The 20,047-nt window shown below is 41.4% G+C and overlaps 1 protein-coding gene across 6 annotated transcripts in view; it reads right to left on the reverse strand.

Annotated features, from left to right (window-relative positions):
• The window catches only part of DENND1B (DENN domain containing 1B), a 246,050-nt gene that overhangs the window by 119,971 nt on the left and 106,032 nt on the right, over positions 1-20,047 (reverse strand). For all 6 annotated transcript variants that reach the window (XM_077278453.1, XM_077278450.1, XM_077278455.1 and 3 more), the window contains one exon: positions 17,035-17,145. In XM_077278453.1, coding sequence (XP_077134568.1) covers positions 17,035-17,145 — 111 coding nt within the window. The remainder of the gene's footprint in view (positions 1-17,034; positions 17,146-20,047) is intronic.

Genomic DNA, 20,047 nt, shown 5'->3' on the forward strand with positions numbered 1-20,047 from the left:
GGGGGATGGAGAGCACACATGGGGAGAGACACAGCACCCATGGGGAGAGACAGTCACCTCCATGGTCACGGAGGGAAGATATATAGGGGAAGGAGCAGGGTGACTACAGCACAGAGTATTTCAGGAGAGCAGTGTGCTGGCCTATGGGAGATCACAGAAGAGATATATGGGGGAAGGGTATGTGATCCCTGTTGTGTGCATGCTACTTCTCTCCTGTTTTGTGACTAACATTCTTGTCATCCCCCCTTCCCCCACCTTAGTCACTGTCCTGTCAGTTGTCCTGCCCTTTCTCTCCAGGTGTCAGCTCCCTCTCTGCAGGCTGTGAGTGCAGCTTACTGGAGATCACCGAAACTGTGTATGAGGAGGTGGAGGCAGAGCAGAAGGACACAGGGCAGTGTGTGAGACCAGAGGATGTCTGCCCAGGATGTGCTGTGCCTGGAGTACAGAGGAGCACGGAGGTAAATCGCCCGCACTCCCCACTGTCCATCCTCCGGCTCCAGTGAGCGCTTCTGTCCTGCGATAGAGAGTAAGTGGAGCTCGGCAGATAGCACTGGGCTATATTAAAATGGCGGCCAGTCACACCTACAGCAGCGAGTTGTGCAGCCCACAGAGGCGTGCCCAGCTCACTGCTAATGCTGCTGCAATGTTAGAGATAGGGTCATCGCCGGTCTATTATCTCCTATGTCCATGGGGTGCCGTAATATGACACTGATAGTGTCGTGCTACTGCTGTGAAACCAAGATGTCAGCCCCCAGTGCCTTCTTTAAACTCCTATAACACACGAAATCTGTTTCACATGCATTTAAAACTTGGTTATAGCAGCATGTTATGCTACATTACAGTGATTTATTAATGATCTACAAACGTGGTACCTTCCCTTTAAAGTTAAAAGGTAACTGCACTTTCAAGTCATTTTTCTGTATACACTCTCTTGTGGATATACATGAAGAACAACACTACTTCTGGCCACTATGTGACTTAAGTAGAGATGGGCAGACACCTGGATGTTCGGGTTCGGCAGAACAGTTACAAAAAGTTTGGGTTCGGATACCAGAACAGTTCCCGGACCTGAACCCAGAGCTCATTCACTTGAATGGGGGGCCTGAACATCCAGTGTTTGCCATGCTGTCATGTGCATGACAGAGCGGCAAACACCGCTTCTGATCAGCGGTGAAATCCTCCCAGACAGTCAGAGAACCTTGGTTCCCGCGCTGTCAAAAGAGCGATCAGCTGTGATCAAAGGTATAAAGTTTACCTCCGGTCACTGGTGTCAGCTGACGGGACTACTTATAGACGCCTATCCATTACTAAACCATGTGCTTGATGTCACCAGACAATACAAAGGTGACATCAACCCCACAAATATTAACCTCACTTGCCACCGCTAAAGGGCAAGTGGGAAGAGCCAGGTATCTAATAGACTTGCCTTTTCTGGATGGCTGAGGGCTGCTATTTTTAGGCTGGGGGAGAAATATCCATGGCCCCTTACCATCCTGAGAAGACTAACCCCCAACTGTCTGCTTTAGCAAGGTTGGTTGCCAAAAATGAGGGGGACCTCATGCCATTTTTTAAATTATTTATTTAAATAATTAAAAAATACGACGTGGGGACCGCTCTATTCTTGATAACCAGCCTCGCTGAAGATGACAGCTGAGGGTTTCTGCTTCCAGCTGTGAGTTTTGCCTGGCTGGTTATCAAAAATACAAAGGAGCCCATGCCGTTTTTTTTTAAATTATTTTTTTACAGTGCAGGAGCCGGCTGATGAAAACTCCCATCAGCCGCTCCTGCTCTCCCTGTTATTAGCAGCAGGAGGCGTCAGATAATGGGAGCAGCAGTCCCATCAGCTGAAACCAGTGACCGGCGGTAAACTTTATACCTACGATCACAGCTGAGCGCTCACACTGTCTTTTGACAGCGTGGAAACCGCGGCTCTCTGACCGGCGGGGATGATTTCACTGCTGATCAGAAGCGGTGTTTGCCGCGCTGTCATGCACACGACACAGTGACAAACACCTGGTGTTCAGCCAGCTGAACCTGAACAGTAACACGGACTTCATGGTGAAGTCCATGCTCGGTAGTAACACCTACTGTTTGGTACGGATCCCGAACTTTACTGTTTGGGTTTGCCCATCTCTAGACTCGAGTCCTTTGTTTTCATCTGCATTCCCTCTGCAGACTCTATTTCTTTATTTACAATTCACTCTGAGCTGGCAAGAGGAGACGAGGTGCTATGATCTCTCCCATAAAAGCACAACACAAACATGAGCTATTTATTCATTAGTTATCACACAGATAGAAGCAGCAGCAACATGGAAGACATTATACTGCAGCACTGAACACGGGATATGTGAATCCATCTTTCAGATGAAGTAAAACATTTGGTACAACGCTCAACATGATATTTCTGTGTCTCCTCCGGTCTGTCTGTTTTCTCACTTGGTTCCTCATTCATCCTCTACCTCCCCTCTCCACAGAGTATAACAAGAGGTGTAATCTGACACCTAAGTGAGCTGTCAGTCAGTCTTGTTTTGATCAATAGTGAGTTGATTTTTTTTATTGTGAGTTCAATAGACAGGTGGGGGGGAGGAAGAAGTGTCTCAACAGGGCAGAAAAAAAAACATTTCTTTGATGAGACTTTTTACAAACTTCTTATATTCATGTACTATGAATTGATGCAAATCTTGTTGAAACGGCAGTTGCAATTTAAAGATAAAAAAAAATAATACTATGATAACCGAACACGAAATACTGCTTGAAGGGATCCCAGAGGTCAGATCTTTATGATCAAAAAAAGAAGGCATGTCCTAGAAATATGCCATCAGTTTATAAGATGAAAATACCCTTTCAATATTTAAAGGGAAACTGTCAAGCTGTACATGCACCCCTATCTGTGAGCAGCATGCTATAAAGCAGGAGAAGCTGAGCAGATTGATATATAAAATTTGTGCAAAAAGACTGAGTATAACTTTATTAATTTAATTCCATGCTTTTTATTCTTGGAGCCCAATGACACGTCCTATTTGGTGATTGAAAGCCATCTCTGTATGCATAGGCTGTCAATCATTGACTAGAACCGCCCACTGGATTCCTACGCAAAGAATTAGCAGTGATTTATATGTATATAACACTCATTTTAATGAGTGTTTTCCAACAGCATACATATATAGCTTCTCAGCACCTTCTGCACTATAATATACCATTTGCAGATCAGATTTTATTTTCAAAATGACAAGTTACCTTTAATTAATTTCTCATAGGTTAATATGAAAATGGAAATGCACAAAAGTACTCAAAAAAGTAATGCAGAACCTGTTAAAAGTTTTATTTCGACCATTCTAAGTAATAACACTAGAATATGTCATGAATTCCTGACTTGATTTGTGATTTGTGATGTCCCCAGAAGAAACGAGCAGCGAAACGGCGCCCATCGGGTGTGTGGTGAACACAGTTAGCAGCACTTGTCTCTAGACTTATCCTGGTAGGTAAACTGGATTATTCATTTTAAACATAGCCTTGACTATAGATCTGGTGGTTCAAAGTTACTTGTTCCATATGGAACTATCTCTGGTGCCCCCCCTCCCACCCATATACTCGGCAAAACCTGCCATGGGACTGTACTCACAAATATAGTATAATTGGGATTTTTTCACAGGGAGCCTTATCAGTAGTACTCACATGTGAAGTACTTAAACCCCTACATATCCTTTAACCTTACCATTTTTACTTTCAAAATCACCTTCTTGGCCCTCTTTTTGGGAGACTTTTACTCTGGCTTTTTTAATTATTTTAACCTTAGAATTTGTTTTTAGGATTTTGAGTCAATAAAAATACTGTGTTTTATTGAAATGGCTTGGAATCGCTTTTTATCAAATGGGGCTGTCCTCCATTTCACTTAGTTGATTTATGTGTGCACAAATGCCTTCATTCATTCCAAAGTGTTTTATACTGCTTTCAATTCATGCACTATTAACCATCTCAACACAAATACGTGTATCGATAATGGTTAATATATGTAATATTGATGAATTATAAATGTATGCACGTCAAATGTTTCTTTTTATATTATATTTATCACCTTGCTTACATTTGTTGTTAAAAAAATCATTCTCTATTCATTTAAGCCCGGAATCACTTTTCATCAACGCCTCTTAACATGATATGTATTTTCTTTTTATTTATTAGTTATTATCGTTTTTTTATTATTGTTTTTTATTCTTGTAAGCATCTTGCAATTTATATATTCCGCCAAGAACTGAGTGTATGATAATATGATAATAAAATGATGACTTGAATTTTAGGTATTTATTCCCTTTTTAATTTCTTCCATATGTTTGATAGCAGACTCCATCCACGCCACTTCCGTCACCTCTTCTAAGTTCTAACACATCTTCCCTTTGTACGCAGTAGCCGGCTGGTGCGCATGCATCTTCTGCAGTCTCTCGCAGACTTTGTTGCTGATGGCAAATTTGGACCTTGGTGTGTCTGTCTCCGCACTCTTGGGCAGACCCAGATGTTGGCGTTTCATCGCCACCACACCAAAGTCACTTTCTATAGCAAAACTAAGCTGAAGTGTCATGCGCCGATACCTGCCATGCGCAGCCCCCAGTAAAGACGTGCTCTCATTGGGTGACCTACATATATACACCTGACATTGTTCCCCTACCCCAATACACTCCCTGGAAGAAGTGAAACGCGCGTCGGCGTCAGGGATGCGGTGCCTGCTCCACTCGCTCATGCAGCTGATCACTGGGAAATATTGATACCTTTACTGATTGTCTATGGCGCATCTGCACTATATACTTTTATGCACTATGGGATATAGTGTTTAGTTTACTTCATAATGGGAACCTTGTTCCTCTATGTGTGGTTATCAACCTCTCTATAAAACCGTTAATAGCAGACTTTTTACGCTGTCCCTTCAATAGAGGCACCTTTGTTTTTATGCTCTTTCTGAATTTTTTTTTTAATGTTCTTATTGATTATTATCTAATAAACTTGTATATCTTATACTTTGGATTTTGTATTAACTTCCCTTGTTCTTGGAACCTTTATTATCTTCATTGGGACATGGTTGCAAAAGTATCTGAAAATGTCAGCAGAACATTTTTTTTTTAGAAATATCAGATTCCCCCCCCCCCCCCACTAAAATATCTAAAAAAAAAAATAAAAAAAACCCAAACAATTTTGGTATTGGAATAATTTGTGATGAATCATGATATAAGGTAAATTTTACCACTCAATGAATGACGTTAAAACAGAACCCAAAAAGCAAAGTCGGAATTGCGATTTGTTTTTTCACAATTTTCCTGTTTTCCAGCACATTGTATGGCAAAATGAATTATGTAATTCAAACCTATAACTTGTCCAGCAAAAATCAAGATCTCATAGGGCTATGTTGACAGAAAAAAGAAAAAAAGCTATGACTCTTTGAAGAGAAGGATGAAACAAAAGCACTTAAGGGTTTAACAAAAGTGAATAAAGTAGCTGGCAGGGGTGTAACTATAGTAGGTGCAGAGCTTGCAGTCGCACCTAGGTCCTGGAGCTTAGGGGGACCAAAGGCTTGTTTTGGCTTAGATGAAAATACAAATACTATTGAAGACCCATGATAGTTGGAGGCACGGTTGGATATTTTGCATTGGGGTGCATGAGCTTCACGTTACATCTCTTGTAGCAGACTTAAACTGGTTTTCCCATGAACAAAGTTACGGTAATTGTAATCAACATTTGAATCTATAGATCTTGGAATAATAACAACTTCCTTCCTTCCTTCAACTAATCTTATAAATGTCCCCTGCTGTGTACTGTGTAATGGCTGTGTCTGATCGTAGAGGAACATGGTCTGATCATACCACAGCTCCTGGGGGGTGAAGAGTATACAGACAGGACAGCATAGGATCACAGCTGATTCTTACTTTGAGATAAAAATACTTAAAAGCAGGAATTGAAATGTTTTGCCTCACAGAAAGAATCAGCTGTGATCCCATTCTATCCTGTCTGTATAGTCTTTTGCTTCCTCCCCTGCCCAGGAGCTGTGATATGATCAGACCATGTCCCACAGTACACAGCAGGGGACATTTATAAGCACAAGAGCATTTTTTTTTTTTTTTTTACACATCCCGTTTGGAACTTATTTTTATTCCACGATGTGTTAATTAAAATGTACTTTGTTTGTGGGGAAAACCCCTTTAAAGCCACCATAAACATTAGATTAATGTCGGCTGAAAGTGATATCAACAGGTTCGACCGATGGTCCAATGTGTGTATGGACATGCAAGCCAACGGCCGATCACATTGCTCTCCCGGAGATAAGTCGTCAGCTGACATGTCAGTCGGTGGCTTTCTCGTAGAGAACACAGCAGTGCTCGACAGAACAAGAGCTCCGGTGTATGGGAGAACTGGCTGAGAGGGCTGCCGGATGAGTGATCAGCCCAGGCATTATTCGGCCGACAGTCCGCTAATATGTACGTCCAGCCTGAGATGGCAGAACTCTGCACAATCAAGTCCATGATAGTTGATATCAAGTAAATTTAAAGATGTTAGAAATTCTTATACTGACATATCAAATCTGAAGGGCTAACAGCAACATTTACACAGAAAAGTAATAACGTTTCCGAGCATTTATTAAGACATTTCAGCATTTAGTCTGGTTCTAATGGGTTAAGTCTGACCCTTTGGGCTTCTTCTGTAAACTCTATCTTGTAGATTTATAGTTGCTTTCATAAAAAGTAAGACAGAAACAGTCCTACAGTGAAGTGTGGGAGGACGGCAGAGTGTGGTCTTATTTTCCTTTCTTTATTATATTTTTTCTAATAATTAGCCTTTCTAGTTTTGATAAAACATTGCCCTCGAAGGCTGGCAGCTTGTGAAGGTGAAACATATGACCTCCCTTCTTCCAGATAAACACGACTTACTCCTTCTGATGGAATGCATTGGGAGAGAAATATGGGATGCCTGCTGCACCAGGAAGACGCCAGCAGAAATATTTGTCTTACAGAAAGTCTTTCTGCTTCCCCGGTTTATCATAGACTGCTGTCAATACCACTGAGATATTACCAAACACAGCTAGAGGATGCATAGTAACACGGTGCCCTAAAAACTATTATTTTAACTGTGTACATATTTATCTTGGAGAAATAGCTTGTAATATTATTCATGCATCATTCCTAAGAACAATATAAAAATATATATATATATATATATATATATATATATATATATATATATATATATATAATGTGTGAAAATATACTTGAGCTTCAAAAGTAACTTTGAAACTAAAATTATTAAAAATATTTAACATTTTGTTTTCCCATATTGCTATTGAAATATATTTTCTACCACAGGAATGCCTCACAATCTACACTGCCAAGATGCTCACCGCTTAGGCCTCTTTCACACTTCAGTTGTTTGGCGTCAGTCACTTCCGACATAGTGACGGATCGACGGATCCATCACAATTGTTGAGAAAACGGTTCCAACGGATCCGTTTTTTTGATGGATCCGTTACTTGGGGGTTGTCTGGGAAAAGTATCTACTTTTTGGAGCATGCGCAATTGAAAAAGCGGATTGGGGTGACAGATCCGCCGAAATGACGGTCGCGACGGATCCGTCGCCTATAGGCGGCCATTCTATGGAATGACGGACGCGACGGATCCGCCGCGAACCGTCATTTCGGCGTTGACAAAAAACGTTTCAATGTCCGTCTATGTCTAGACAACGTCCGCCAAATTTCGACGGATCCGTCGCATGACGGATGGAACGGACGACCATCCGTCACAATCCGTTGCCAATGCAAGTCTATGGGAAAATAACGGATCCGCCCCCCCAAAAAATGACGGATCCGTTATTTGAGGAAACTGGCGGTTTTAGACTGACGCCAAACAACTGAAGTGTGAAAGAGGCCTTACTGAACAATGTTTCTCAAAGGTGAACGAGACGAAACAGTGCTTCAGAGGGCGAAATTGTGCAAAATGGACAAGTGCTAACTTATAGTGTTCTGAATCAAGCGCCACTTTGAAAAAAGCCATGGAAAATGGAAACGTTTACAGAAACAAGGAATTGCACGATCGGTGCTGCCTGCTCAACAATATTCTATAAAGGCAGATAAGTGGATCATCGCATTAAAGAAGCTCCCCCATCAAAGTTTTTATTCTGTTAATGTACAGTCATGGCCATAAGTGTTGGCACCCTTTAAATGAAGAAATTCTCTCAGAAAAGTATTGCAATCACACATTTTAAGTTTGTTTCCTTTGTGTGTATTGGAACAACAGGAAAAAAAACAGAGGAAAAAAAGCAAATTGGATATAATTTCACACAAAACCCGCAAAATGGTCCGGACAAATTGTTGACAATCTCAACTTAATATTTGGTTGCACACCCTTTGGAATAAATAACTGCAATAATTCGCTTCCTATAACCATCAACAAGCTTCTTACACCTATCAACAGGAATTTTTAACCACTCTCTTCTTTTGAAAATTGCTCCAGGTCTCATATGTGAAGGCGCCTTCTCCCAGCAGCAATTTTAAGATCTCTCCACAGGTGTTTAATGGGATTTAGATCTGGACTCATGGCTGGTCACTTCAGAACTCTCCAGCGCTTTGTTTCCATCCATTTCTGAGTCCTTCATGAAGTATATTTGGGGTCATTGTCCTGCTGGAAGACCCATGACCTAGGATGCAAATCAAGCTTTCTGACACTGGGTACTACATTGCGACCCAAAATGCTTTAGTAATTTTCAGATTTCATGATGTCTTTTACAGTCAAGGCACCCAGTGCCAGAGGCAGCAAAACAACCCCCAAATATCTTTGAACCTCTATTTTATTTGACTGTAGGTAGTGTGTTATTTTCTTTGTAGGCCTCATTCCATTTTCGGTGAACAGTAGAATGACGTGCTTTACCAAAAAGCTCTATCTTGGTCTCATCTGTCCACAAGACGCTTTCCCAGAAGGACTTTGGCTTACCCATGTACATTTTAGCAAAATGCAGTCTAGCTTTTTATGTCTCTGTGTCAACAGTGGGGTCCTCCTGGATCTCCTGCTATATTGTTTGATTTCATTCAAATATAGAAAGATAGTTTGCACTGACACTGATGCACCCTGAGCCGGCAGGACAGCTAGAATTTCAATGGACTTTAATTGGGGCTGCTTATCCACCATCTAGTCTATCCTGTGTTGCAACCTTTCCTCAGTTTTTTTCTCTGCCGTCCAGGTCCAGAGAGATTAGCTACAGTGTGATGGGTTGTAAACTTCTTGATTATGTTGAAAAACATGGACAAAGGAACATCAAGATCTCTGCAGATGGAATTGTAACCTTGAGATTGCTGATATTTTTCAACAATTTTGCTTCTCAAGTCTTCAGACAGTTCTCTTTATTCTCTCCATGCTTAGTACACCAAGGCATACAATGCAAAGATTGAGTCCATTTCTACCCTTTTATTTGGTTTCGGGTGTGATTTTCATATTGCTCACACCTGTCACTTGCCACAGGTGAGTTTGAATGAGCATCACATATTTGAAATAAAGTTGCTTACCTGCAATTTTTGGAGAGGTGCCAATATTTTTTTCAGGCTCTTTTTTGGTGATTTGTGTGAAATTATGTCCAATTTGCCTTTTATGTTTTTTTTTTGCGCTGTTCCAATACACACAAAGGAAATAATCATCTGTATAACAAAACTTGTAATTGCAATAATTTTCTGGAATAAGTTCAAGGTTGCCAACACTTTTGGCCATGACTGTATTGCGATCATCATATTATATGGCACCGTCTAATTACAATTGCTCATTTTGCCTTTCTACCCAGCTAATTCTTCTATTTTCTCTGCTCTATGTAGAAACAGGGAGTCTCTTGTCCCTGCATTTACCATCCCCCTTTTCATCTCCTGACCCAGGTGCTCCGCTCCTCATGCTGCCGGGGACTTTTGCAGTGACTGATGACTCATACTGAGAAAACTGACCTCCAGTTTTCACAACAAAGCTTAAAAGGATTCAGCTAGTCTGCTTCTAATCACGTGATGTCATAGACCTAATGGAAAAGCAAAATAATTAACTGAGTAGAAAGGCAAAATGGACCAAATATATAAACATAGTGCAACATAATATGATTGCAATATAGTAAGAAAATAAAAATTTTGAAGGCGGTGCTGCTTTAAGGGGGTTATCTATAGAGTGGATCAGGCAAAATTTAAATTTGCCTTTTTGCACGGATTTTACCTGGAATTTCACAACTATTATTATTCTCTGGGATTTCTACTGATCCTATGGCATAATAAATGTAATATAAAAAAAATCCTTATACGCACCTTACTGTTCACCTCTGTGGCCCTTCTGTTATTCTCTTCCACCTCTCCGGTCCCCATTGCATCTTCTGACCCCTCACTGCTCGCGCTGGAATTCCCAGGTCTCTAATGCCATGCCGGACTTACAGCTTATATATGGCCCGGAGAGTGCTGCGCAACTGCACAGATCACAGCATCATGATGTCATGACATATGCGGAGACCATCCCGTGTGCCCCATGAAAGCAGAAAGTCCCAGAACAGCTTGATGCCCGAAGATTCCAGAACAAGCAGTGGGGGATGAGAAGGACAGGTGATGCGGCAGTGAGTAGTGGAGGGGCCAGAGAGATGAGCTGTAAAGTAAGTAAAAATATCTTATTTTCTTCATTTTTGATGACTATTATGGTTCTGAAAAATAAGGGCCAGTGAATCACAAAAAAATATGCATTTTGCCGAATGTGGATTTTTGTAAAAATTGAGTAGAATTCAATTCCATCTGCTGGCTCAGACTGGTCACAGACTGCAGCTTCTAGTGATGCCATGTCGACAGAGCAGCTGCTTCTCTTACGCTCTGCTCTGATGATGGGATGTGACTGTTGATGTCAGACGATTGACAGCCGGCTCCCTGCAGTTAGACTGCTGTCAATCAGCATGACGTTGGAAGTCACGTCACATCAACAAAGCAGCCTGGAAGAGGAGGAGTTGCTCTGTTGATGTGAAGCAGCAGAATTGCTAGTAGGTGTAGTTTGCGATCACTCTGAGCTGGTGCAGGGAAGAACAAGCAGGTAGTTAAAAACTACCTGCCTGTAGGTCCATGAGAAAAAAAAGTAGTTTTGGATAATTCCTTTAAAGATCATTTGACATCTTTGGGTTAAGTCCAGTTTTAGCTTAAAGGGGTGGTCAAATACTGGGAAAATGCCTCCTTGAACCAAATGTTCGGCCTTAATGAAATAAAAAAGCTTATACTCACCTCCAGTGCTGGCGCTGTTTCAGTGGTGTCAGCACTAGCGGACCTGGAGCTCTCGTGCGGTTGTTGTGACACGTGGTGCCTGGCGCCCAATCAGCGCTGGAGTCACTGTCTATGCATTGAACATGAAGAGGAAGTCATGGCTGCAGCTGATCCTGACTTCCTCCTCATGTTTAATCCATACGAAGGCGGAGACTGTGAGGCTAGTGCTGATTGGTTTACACTTTTTTTTTCTAGTTTTGTGGCTTTCTTTGTTTGCAACCAATTCCTTATTCTATTTGGCCCTTATTTTTAAGTCTTTTTTTTTGTGCTCGCCTGGTTCTCGTTTTCCTACTTTGTGGGCGATGTCTAGCAATTCCAGATGTTTAAAGGGAATCTGTCACCAGGTTTATGCTATGTAACTTGAGGACAGCATGAGGTAGGGGTTAAACACAGAATTCAATAATGTGCCAACCTGTGTGCTGTTTACTGATACTGAATGTTTTAGCACTAGGACATTATCATTGCTGTGACTAGCTGGCATGCGCTTGCTAGTCTGACTCCGCCCCTTCCTGTGATAATCAGCTCACTTAGACTATGTATATAAAAGCCTGGTGTGGGCGGGGTTAGCTTTCTCAACTGTGCTGCATTGCTAAATCTAAAAGCTCTGATTGTGTCGGAATGGCTGCAACCAGTAATCTAAGTGATACATTGTTGGATTTAGGGGCTCTTTCTATACATCATGCTCTCAGATGAGTTAGCAAAAACCTGCTGACAGATTCACTTTAAGGTTAGGTTCACATTACAGTGTTTAAAAAAAAATTGGTCTGTTTTTCATCTATAAAAGTGGGACATTATTTTCTTACTAGTCACCCATGTGCAGTGTGTATGCAATCCTTTTTTTTTTACTCAGCAGCTATTAATCATTTACAGGGCTATTTACAATTTTGTAAGTTACAGAATTGCGATGTATCCATAAAAATCAGCTGCGACTCTCTATCTAAGCCATCCCATTTTTTTTTAACACACCCACAGGTTTGAATGGGCGAGTCTCATCCAATGTACGGAGAAAAATCATGCATGTTATAATATTTTCACATGAAGATTGAGTCAGTAAAACAAAATTGTTCGTCTGCCCTGCCCCATTGAATAACATTGGTCTGAGTGTGATCTGTTTATGTTTTAATGGATCAGACTCGGACCAAGACTAAGGTCGTGTGCACGATCCCTTAGCCTTATTTATCAATTGCAACTTTATAAAATCTTGCAAAAAATTGGGAGAAACGTAATTCCTATCCCATTATCCCCTCTGTCTTGGCATCAACGTGTGACTCTTGGTGCAAAAGGTCACAAAAACAGTTGTAGACAAGAAGAAAGGCCCTTTTTGCCTTTGAGCCAAATCCATAAATTGTGTGCACCATTTTGATTAATTTGGCATAAAAAATGGCAACTAATACCACAACTCATAAAAGGAACGTGCCTTAAAATAAAACAAAATGCAAATGATGAAATGGGTGCCTTAAAGATTTTACCTATTACTATTTTTGTATCTTAATATATAGTGGTGGGTCAATAGTGGCATCGTGCACATCAATCTAATCGCACATTCTTCAAATATAAATAACTAGCGTTGTTCACAGCAAAGCATGAGACTCTAGCTTTAATCTATCACCTTCCCCCCCCTTAAAAAAATAAAATGTGAGGGCACTTAACAACTATGGACAGCACCACTATTTCTCTTAAAGATTTACTCCAATGTACAGTGATTCATGTCTGCACTTGTCAGACAAAAAAACACAATCACAAGACACCTGCAGCAAATCTTGGCTTCTAGCTTCCAGGCCTGACGTCTTTCTTCCATTTCTTGCCATAAGAGTATTAATGGATAAAGTAAAGAGAAAAGTCAAATAATGATAATAGAAGTAAGCCATTGTGCGCTAATGTCAAGGCGAAGGTAGACAAACTGTGAAGAGAGGGCTTAGCGAAATCACTCTAAAAGAGAACCTCTTCTGCTCACAATGGCGCATCTATGTGCACCCAGGTGACGGCAGACGCCATTGTAAGCGCCTCTTCATTGGGTTTTATGTGCTTCTGCATGTGTGAATAATCCAAAAACTCATTATGCTGCTTTAGAGCAACCAATGAAATAAAAGACCTCTTGATCAACAGGAGAGAGAAAAAGAATAATTAACTTTTACCTTAATTTACTTAAAACCCAGATGTCATCATTATTGCTGTACTTTTGTTATGAGAAACAGAATGAAATAAATCGAGCAGGTGGACAGTGGGATGAATGACATATTAATAGGGTGCAAACACTGGCACTGAACAGTGGTGGATTATCTACCCCTCCATGACGGGGAGATTTTCAATTTTTTTTGCACTCGTTTTTCCCCTTCTTCCAAAAATCATAACTATGTGATTTTTCTTTTTTTTTTTTTTTTGCAAGACCCTTTACATTCAATTTACAATATAATGTACTGATGGACGGCAATAAAAATCTAATTTTGGTGAAATGGTGAAAAAAAAAAAGCAATTCCATCATTGTTTTCTAGTTTTCGTATTAATGGTGCGAATTGTGCGGTAAAAATGAGCTGGAACATGATTCTTCAGGTCAGGAATACCACCAAACTTTGAGATTTCTTTTTAAATAATTTAGCGGTTTCAGAACTTTAAAAAAAAAAAAGAAAGAAATTGGTTTCTGTTGCCACTTTGAGGCCCATAACATTTATTTTTTTGTGTTGATGGAGATGTGTGTGGACCTGTTTTTGTTATTGATACTAATTTTGGATACATGTGATCACTTTGTTGTTTTAAAGTCTTTTTTTTGGAAGGGGGATGATTGAAAAACATCAACTTTAGGTGTTGATTTTTATTTTTTTTATTTACGATTACTTTAAGGGTCACTCTGAATGTGTGCCCATGTTAAAATAAAAACAGCTATACTCACCTCCTGTGTCGGCAGCGTTCCAGCGGTGTCTGCACTCACTTTCCCTGGGCTCATGCAAGGTTGTTACATCATGTGAGCTCTGCGCCCAATCAGCGCTGGCGTCACAGTTCCCGCCCACGGACGTATAAGTAATCAAGGGGAGGTGACAGCTGCCGCTCACTGCCTTATAAGTCCAAAGGAGGAGACAGTGATGCCAGCGCTGATTGGGCACCGAGCTCACGTGACGCAACAACCTTACGAGCCCCGGGGAGCGAGTGCACACACCGCTGGAACAGCGGTGGCACCGGATGTGAGTATAGGCAAACATTCAGAGTGAGAAGGGGTTGTCCTAGTAGTGGACAACCCCTTTAATTTTATATTTTCGTAGATTGAACTTTTACGGGTGTGACGACGACAGGTATGCTTATTTTTTTATTTTTGATCTGGCAAGATGGGAGTGATTTAAACTTAATATTTGTTTTACTTTTTAAAATATTTTGAATAAGATTTTATAGTTATTTTCACTTTAGTTTTTAATCCCCATAGGGTACTTAAACCTACAATCACTTGATTATTTGTACTATATATATGGAAATACTACAGTAATGCATTATATACTAGAAATAATAATCTTCTATGAAACCCAACTTGTAGTTGGGCTTCATGATGGCACAAAGATGAGAATATTCATGACAGTACTAAAATGAGGGCACAAAGATGGTGGTGATGGGGGTCTTCATTACGCCCATGGCTGCCACACCAACCCAGCAGCACCCCATGAATCCTTTGCAGGAAGAGCTGGAGCAAAAAGGTTCTGGAACAGTCATGTCATGTGATTGTGGAAATTAAATATTGTTGTCAAAGATTGACAGCGACAATAAAGTGGTTAAACAGCAGCCATCAGCGATTTTCATTAGCACTTGCTTTGAATGGCGCAAGCTCAGCTCCTAGCCCAAACCCACACTTAAAATGTGATGTACATGTCAAAGCTTTGGCCAGGATTTAAAGAAGATGTCCCACCAACATTTTTATTTTATGGAGAGCCCAACGAATAAGCTCTCCATGCATGTGTTGTAACTGTCACACAGCAGCTACACATGCAGCTTCATAACCAAACAGCTGATTATCGAGAGCGCTCCAGGTATCCGGGTTCCCGATGCAGCAATTCGGTAAGCTCTACAGCTATTCAGATAAGTGCTTATCCGAAGATATTCTATCATCACTAGTTATAAAGCCATTTCTCAAACTTTGGGACTCCAGCGAACCACAGAAAGAGTCATTATCCACGAATGGCTAAAACATGTAACAGTAGTGAACCTTCCCAGGAGTGACCGGCCAAACAAAACTACCCCAAGAGCGCAGCGATGATTCATTCATCCAAGAGGTCACAAAAGACCCCATAACAACATCCAAAGAGCTGCAGGCCTCACTTGCCCAAGTTAAGGTCAGTGTTCTTGACTCCAACATAAAAAGGATAATGGGCAAAAATGGACTACATGGCAGTTTCAAGACGAAAACCACTGCTGAGTAATAGGAACATAAAGACTCATCTCAGTTTTGCCAGAAAACATCTTGATGATCCCCAAAACTGGTCGGAGAATACTATGTGGACTGATGAGACAAAAGTTGAGCTTTCTGAAAGGTGTATGTCCCATTACATCTGCCGTAGGAAAACACGGCATTTTAGAAAAGGAATGTCATATCAACAGTAAAATGTGTGGTGGTAGTGTGATGGTCTGGGGTTGTTTTGCTGTTTCAGGACCTGGAAGACTTGCTGCGGTCAATGGAGCCATAAATTCTGCTGTCTACCAAAAAATACTAAAAGAGAATGTATGGCCAATCTGTTTGTGACCTCAAGCTGAAGCACACTTGGGTTATGTAGCAGGACAATGATCCAAAACACACCAGCGAGTCCACCTCTGAAAGGCTTAAGTAAAACAAAATTAAGACTTTGGAGTGACCTAGTCAAAGTCCTGACTTTAATCCGATTGAGATGCTGTGGAATGACCTTAAAAAAGCGGTTCATGCTTGGAAAAATTCCAATGTGGCTGAATTACAACAATCCTGCAAAGACGAATGGGCCAAAATTTGTCCAGAGCGCTGCAAAAGACGTATTGCAATGGGTGCCCCAGCCAGTTATTAGGTTTAGGGGGCAATCACTTTTTTCACACAGAGCACTATAGGTTTTGATTTCTTTTTCCTTGAACAATAAAAACCTTCATATAAAAACTGCATTTTGTGTTTACTTGTGTTATCTTTGTCTAATATTTAAATCTATTTGGTGATTTGAAACTTGTAAGTGTGACAAACATGCAAAGGAAAAGGAAATCAAGAATGGGGCAAACACTTTTTCTCACAACTGTGATGCCTGAAGGACGCCAAAGTGGAAATCAAGATCCTACTGACTAATCAGTGTACATTGTTGCCATCTGCAAGCACAATTATCATATCCAGTAGAAAATCCAGGTAAAAAAATAGAACTTTATTTCAGTGCGATTAAAAAATGAACGACATCTTCAATTTCATATAGCAATAATGTAGTGTAAATTGTATATGAGTTTCTGACTGTAGACATGTTTACCAGTCCTCAAAAAGATATCATTCATTTTTTAATCGCACTGGAATAAAGTTCTATTTTAACCTGGATTTTCAGCTGGAGTTTTTCTATTCGATCTATGCAGCGCCGAGTTTAGCAGGAGTGGCTTCCCCCGTGCCAAGGATCTTCGTCATATAGCAGGGTTGAGCTGGTTGTGCCTATTTTTACATTTATCACATCAGCTATGTCTGACATGGTCCTCCCAAACATGCAAGAATGTAAAATTTCATGACTTATACAGTGCAATATTGCCATAAACTGAATTATGGTAGTTAAATCTGGACTCACCGTGCTTAGTTTTCTTGAGGTGAAGATAATTCTGCGTTCGTGTAGCATGCTGGCATATATCTGAAGCATATTATTTACATCCACAGCAACAAAATATTCCGTAAGATTCCTCTGTTCACAGAAAAAGTAGTAAAGTAATAGTTACTTTCTAGAACATGCATTTGTCAAAAAGTAGCTATGCATTCTACCTTGAAAAATACTTGTATGTGGACAAGGGACACTAACACTCTGTTGGTCTCCAAATCTCTGGATGAAAACTAGTGCCAAAACACGCGTCAGGGCGCACCCCATCTTAGCAGAAGAGGACATGACTGGTTTGTATTTCTTCCAAAATACTTGTGCCATAAGCCTTCTCTATAATATATATACACACACGTGCGTGCGTATATATTAACAGATGCATATGCACACGAATTATATCTATATATATATATATATATATATATATATATATATATATATATATATATATATAGTTTATATTCTTTTTCTCAGAAGAGGCAATTTGAATATATTATATATATAATGCAGGGACCCCAGCACACCAGAACCGCAGCACAGACTGGGATCGCTCCCCCTTCCCTGACCTTCATTCTCTCTGCATTAACGCCAACTGCTCTATCCTGGAGCCTTCTTTATACAATTATCTGTCCCGTAATTGTGGGATACCTTACACTATTATTTCTACAAGTGAGGATTGACAAAGGCCCACCAAGGGGCCGAAACGTTACCTCAGCATCGCTATATTATTGTGGTGACCTCAGCTTCGCTATATCACTGTGGTGAAAAGAATAAATTACCCCCTTGCATTTGAAAAACTACAAAAACTTGAGTGCAGCTGTTTCTTACTTATTGGTGATTTAACTGGATGCTATCCAGGATCAGCCTGCACCTGCCTGCATTGACCTGAGTGCACGCCATTTCAATCTCTATAATGCTAGGAGCGTCACTCTGTCCAAAACCTTTATAGATTGCGCAAGCGTGACGCGCCTGCGCAGTCTGGACCCCACAGAGTTACGCATCCGGCAGTAGCGTAGCTACCAGGGGGGCAGAGGGCCAGGCCCGGTGCTCACAGGGGGCCCACCCGGAGATACGCTACTGTAACTAGATTGGCGTGCACAGCGCACAGAGACAGTTACATTCTGTGTCAGAGCAGGGAGAATCGATCCCCCTACTCTGCCGCCCGGCCGCTATGGGCCCCTGAGCAGGCGGGGGGGCGGTGCCAGCAGTGGTCCCCCTGCCTGTCATCACAGGGTCAGCTGTATCGGCATCTAGCTGATGCAACTGACCACATTGATGAGGGAAGCTCTACGCTCCTTCTCTCATCATCCTCCTGTCAGCGTCTGACGTCACCGACACTGACAGGGGGCGCGATGACGTCACTGCCTTGTGCCCGCGGTCCAGAGGTGAGCGGGAGCAGCGCAGGAACCAGGAAGAAGAGAGGTGAGTATTTACTTTTTGTTTTTCTTTATGGGGGCTGCCTTATATTACAGGGTCTGCCTGTGGGGGGGTGCTGCCTTATACTACAGAGTCTGCCTGGGGGTTGGTGCCTTATACTACAGGGTCTTCCTGTGGGGGGTGTTGCCTTATACTACAGAGTCTGCCTGTGGGGGGGTGCTGCCTTATACTACAGAGTCTGCCTGGGGGGTGCTGCCTTATACTATAGGGTCTGCCTATGGGGGGTTGCTGCCTTATAGCACAGAGTCTGCCTGTGGGATGGGTGCTGCCTTATACTACAGAGTCTGCCTGTGGGGGGGGTGCTGCCTCATACTACAGAGTGTGCCTGTGGGGGGGTGCTGCCTTATACTACAGAGTCTGCCTGTGGGGGGTGCTGCTTTATACTACAGGGTCTGCCTGTGGGGGGTGCTGCCTTATACTACAGGGTCTGCCTGGGGGGTGCTGCCTTATACTACAGGGTCTTCCTGTGGGGGGTGCTGCCTTATCCTACAGAGTCTGCCTGTGGGGGGGTGCTGCCTTATACTACAGTCTGCCTGTAATCCTAATCCACATACAGCCGTCCATACAGTATAATGGGTCCCACATTGTGCTCCGTACAGTATAACGGGGCCATCCATTGCTTTCCATACAGTATAATGGCACCACATAGTGCTTCATACAGTATAATGGCCCCACATAGTACTCCATACAGTATAATGGCCCCACATAGCCCTCCATACAGTATAATGGCCCAACATAGTGCTCCATACAGTACAATGGCCACCACATAGTGCTCAATACAGTACAGTGGGCCCATATAGTGCTCCACAAAGTAGAATAATGGGCCGCAAATAGTGCTCTATACAGTATAATGGTCCAACATAGTGCTCCATATAGTATAATGACCCCACATAGTGCTCCATACCATATAATTGGCCCCACATAGTTCTCCATACAGGGACAGAGCTTGACAAATGTGCTTTATGTGGCGCACCCATTACTTTATCTATGTTGATACACTGGTGTGTCACTTCCATGCATAGTTTAGATTTGTCAACTTTGTCCTTTATTGCAGGATGATGTCTACTGTGATCCACTTTTGAATCCTGTAATCATGGTAATTAATAAAGTAGCCATTTTAGATTATAGTTATCGGTATTTTCTATGGTGTTGGGCCTTTTTTTGGGAGGGTGGCGGGGCAATTCAAAGTTCACTTTTGTAAGGTATTTGTTAGAAAATGATTCAAGTCCCACAGTTGGAGTTACCGTAGTATTAATGTAAAAAAAAGTGCAGCCATTGTCTAAAAAAAAAAAAAAATCAAACAAAAGAGTTGACATCATTAGTATCACCAAGCCTGGAAAGACCCAAACTATAAAACTATCACATTATTTATCCCTCTGGATAAACATTGTAAGGTATACATAAAAAAACACAAAAATATAGCTTTTTCAGCATACTGACACAAAAATTTGAACAAAAAGCCATCAAAAAGTCATATGCAAAAAATAAAAAAAATGCTACGGTATCACTGAAAACATCAACTTGTCCTGCAAAAACAAGCCCTAGCATGGCTCCA

This window comes from Ranitomeya variabilis, chromosome 8 (assembly GCF_051348905.1).
Source record: "Ranitomeya variabilis isolate aRanVar5 chromosome 8, aRanVar5.hap1, whole genome shotgun sequence".
In the NCBI taxonomy this organism is placed as follows: Eukaryota; Metazoa; Chordata; class Amphibia; order Anura; family Dendrobatidae; genus Ranitomeya; species Ranitomeya variabilis.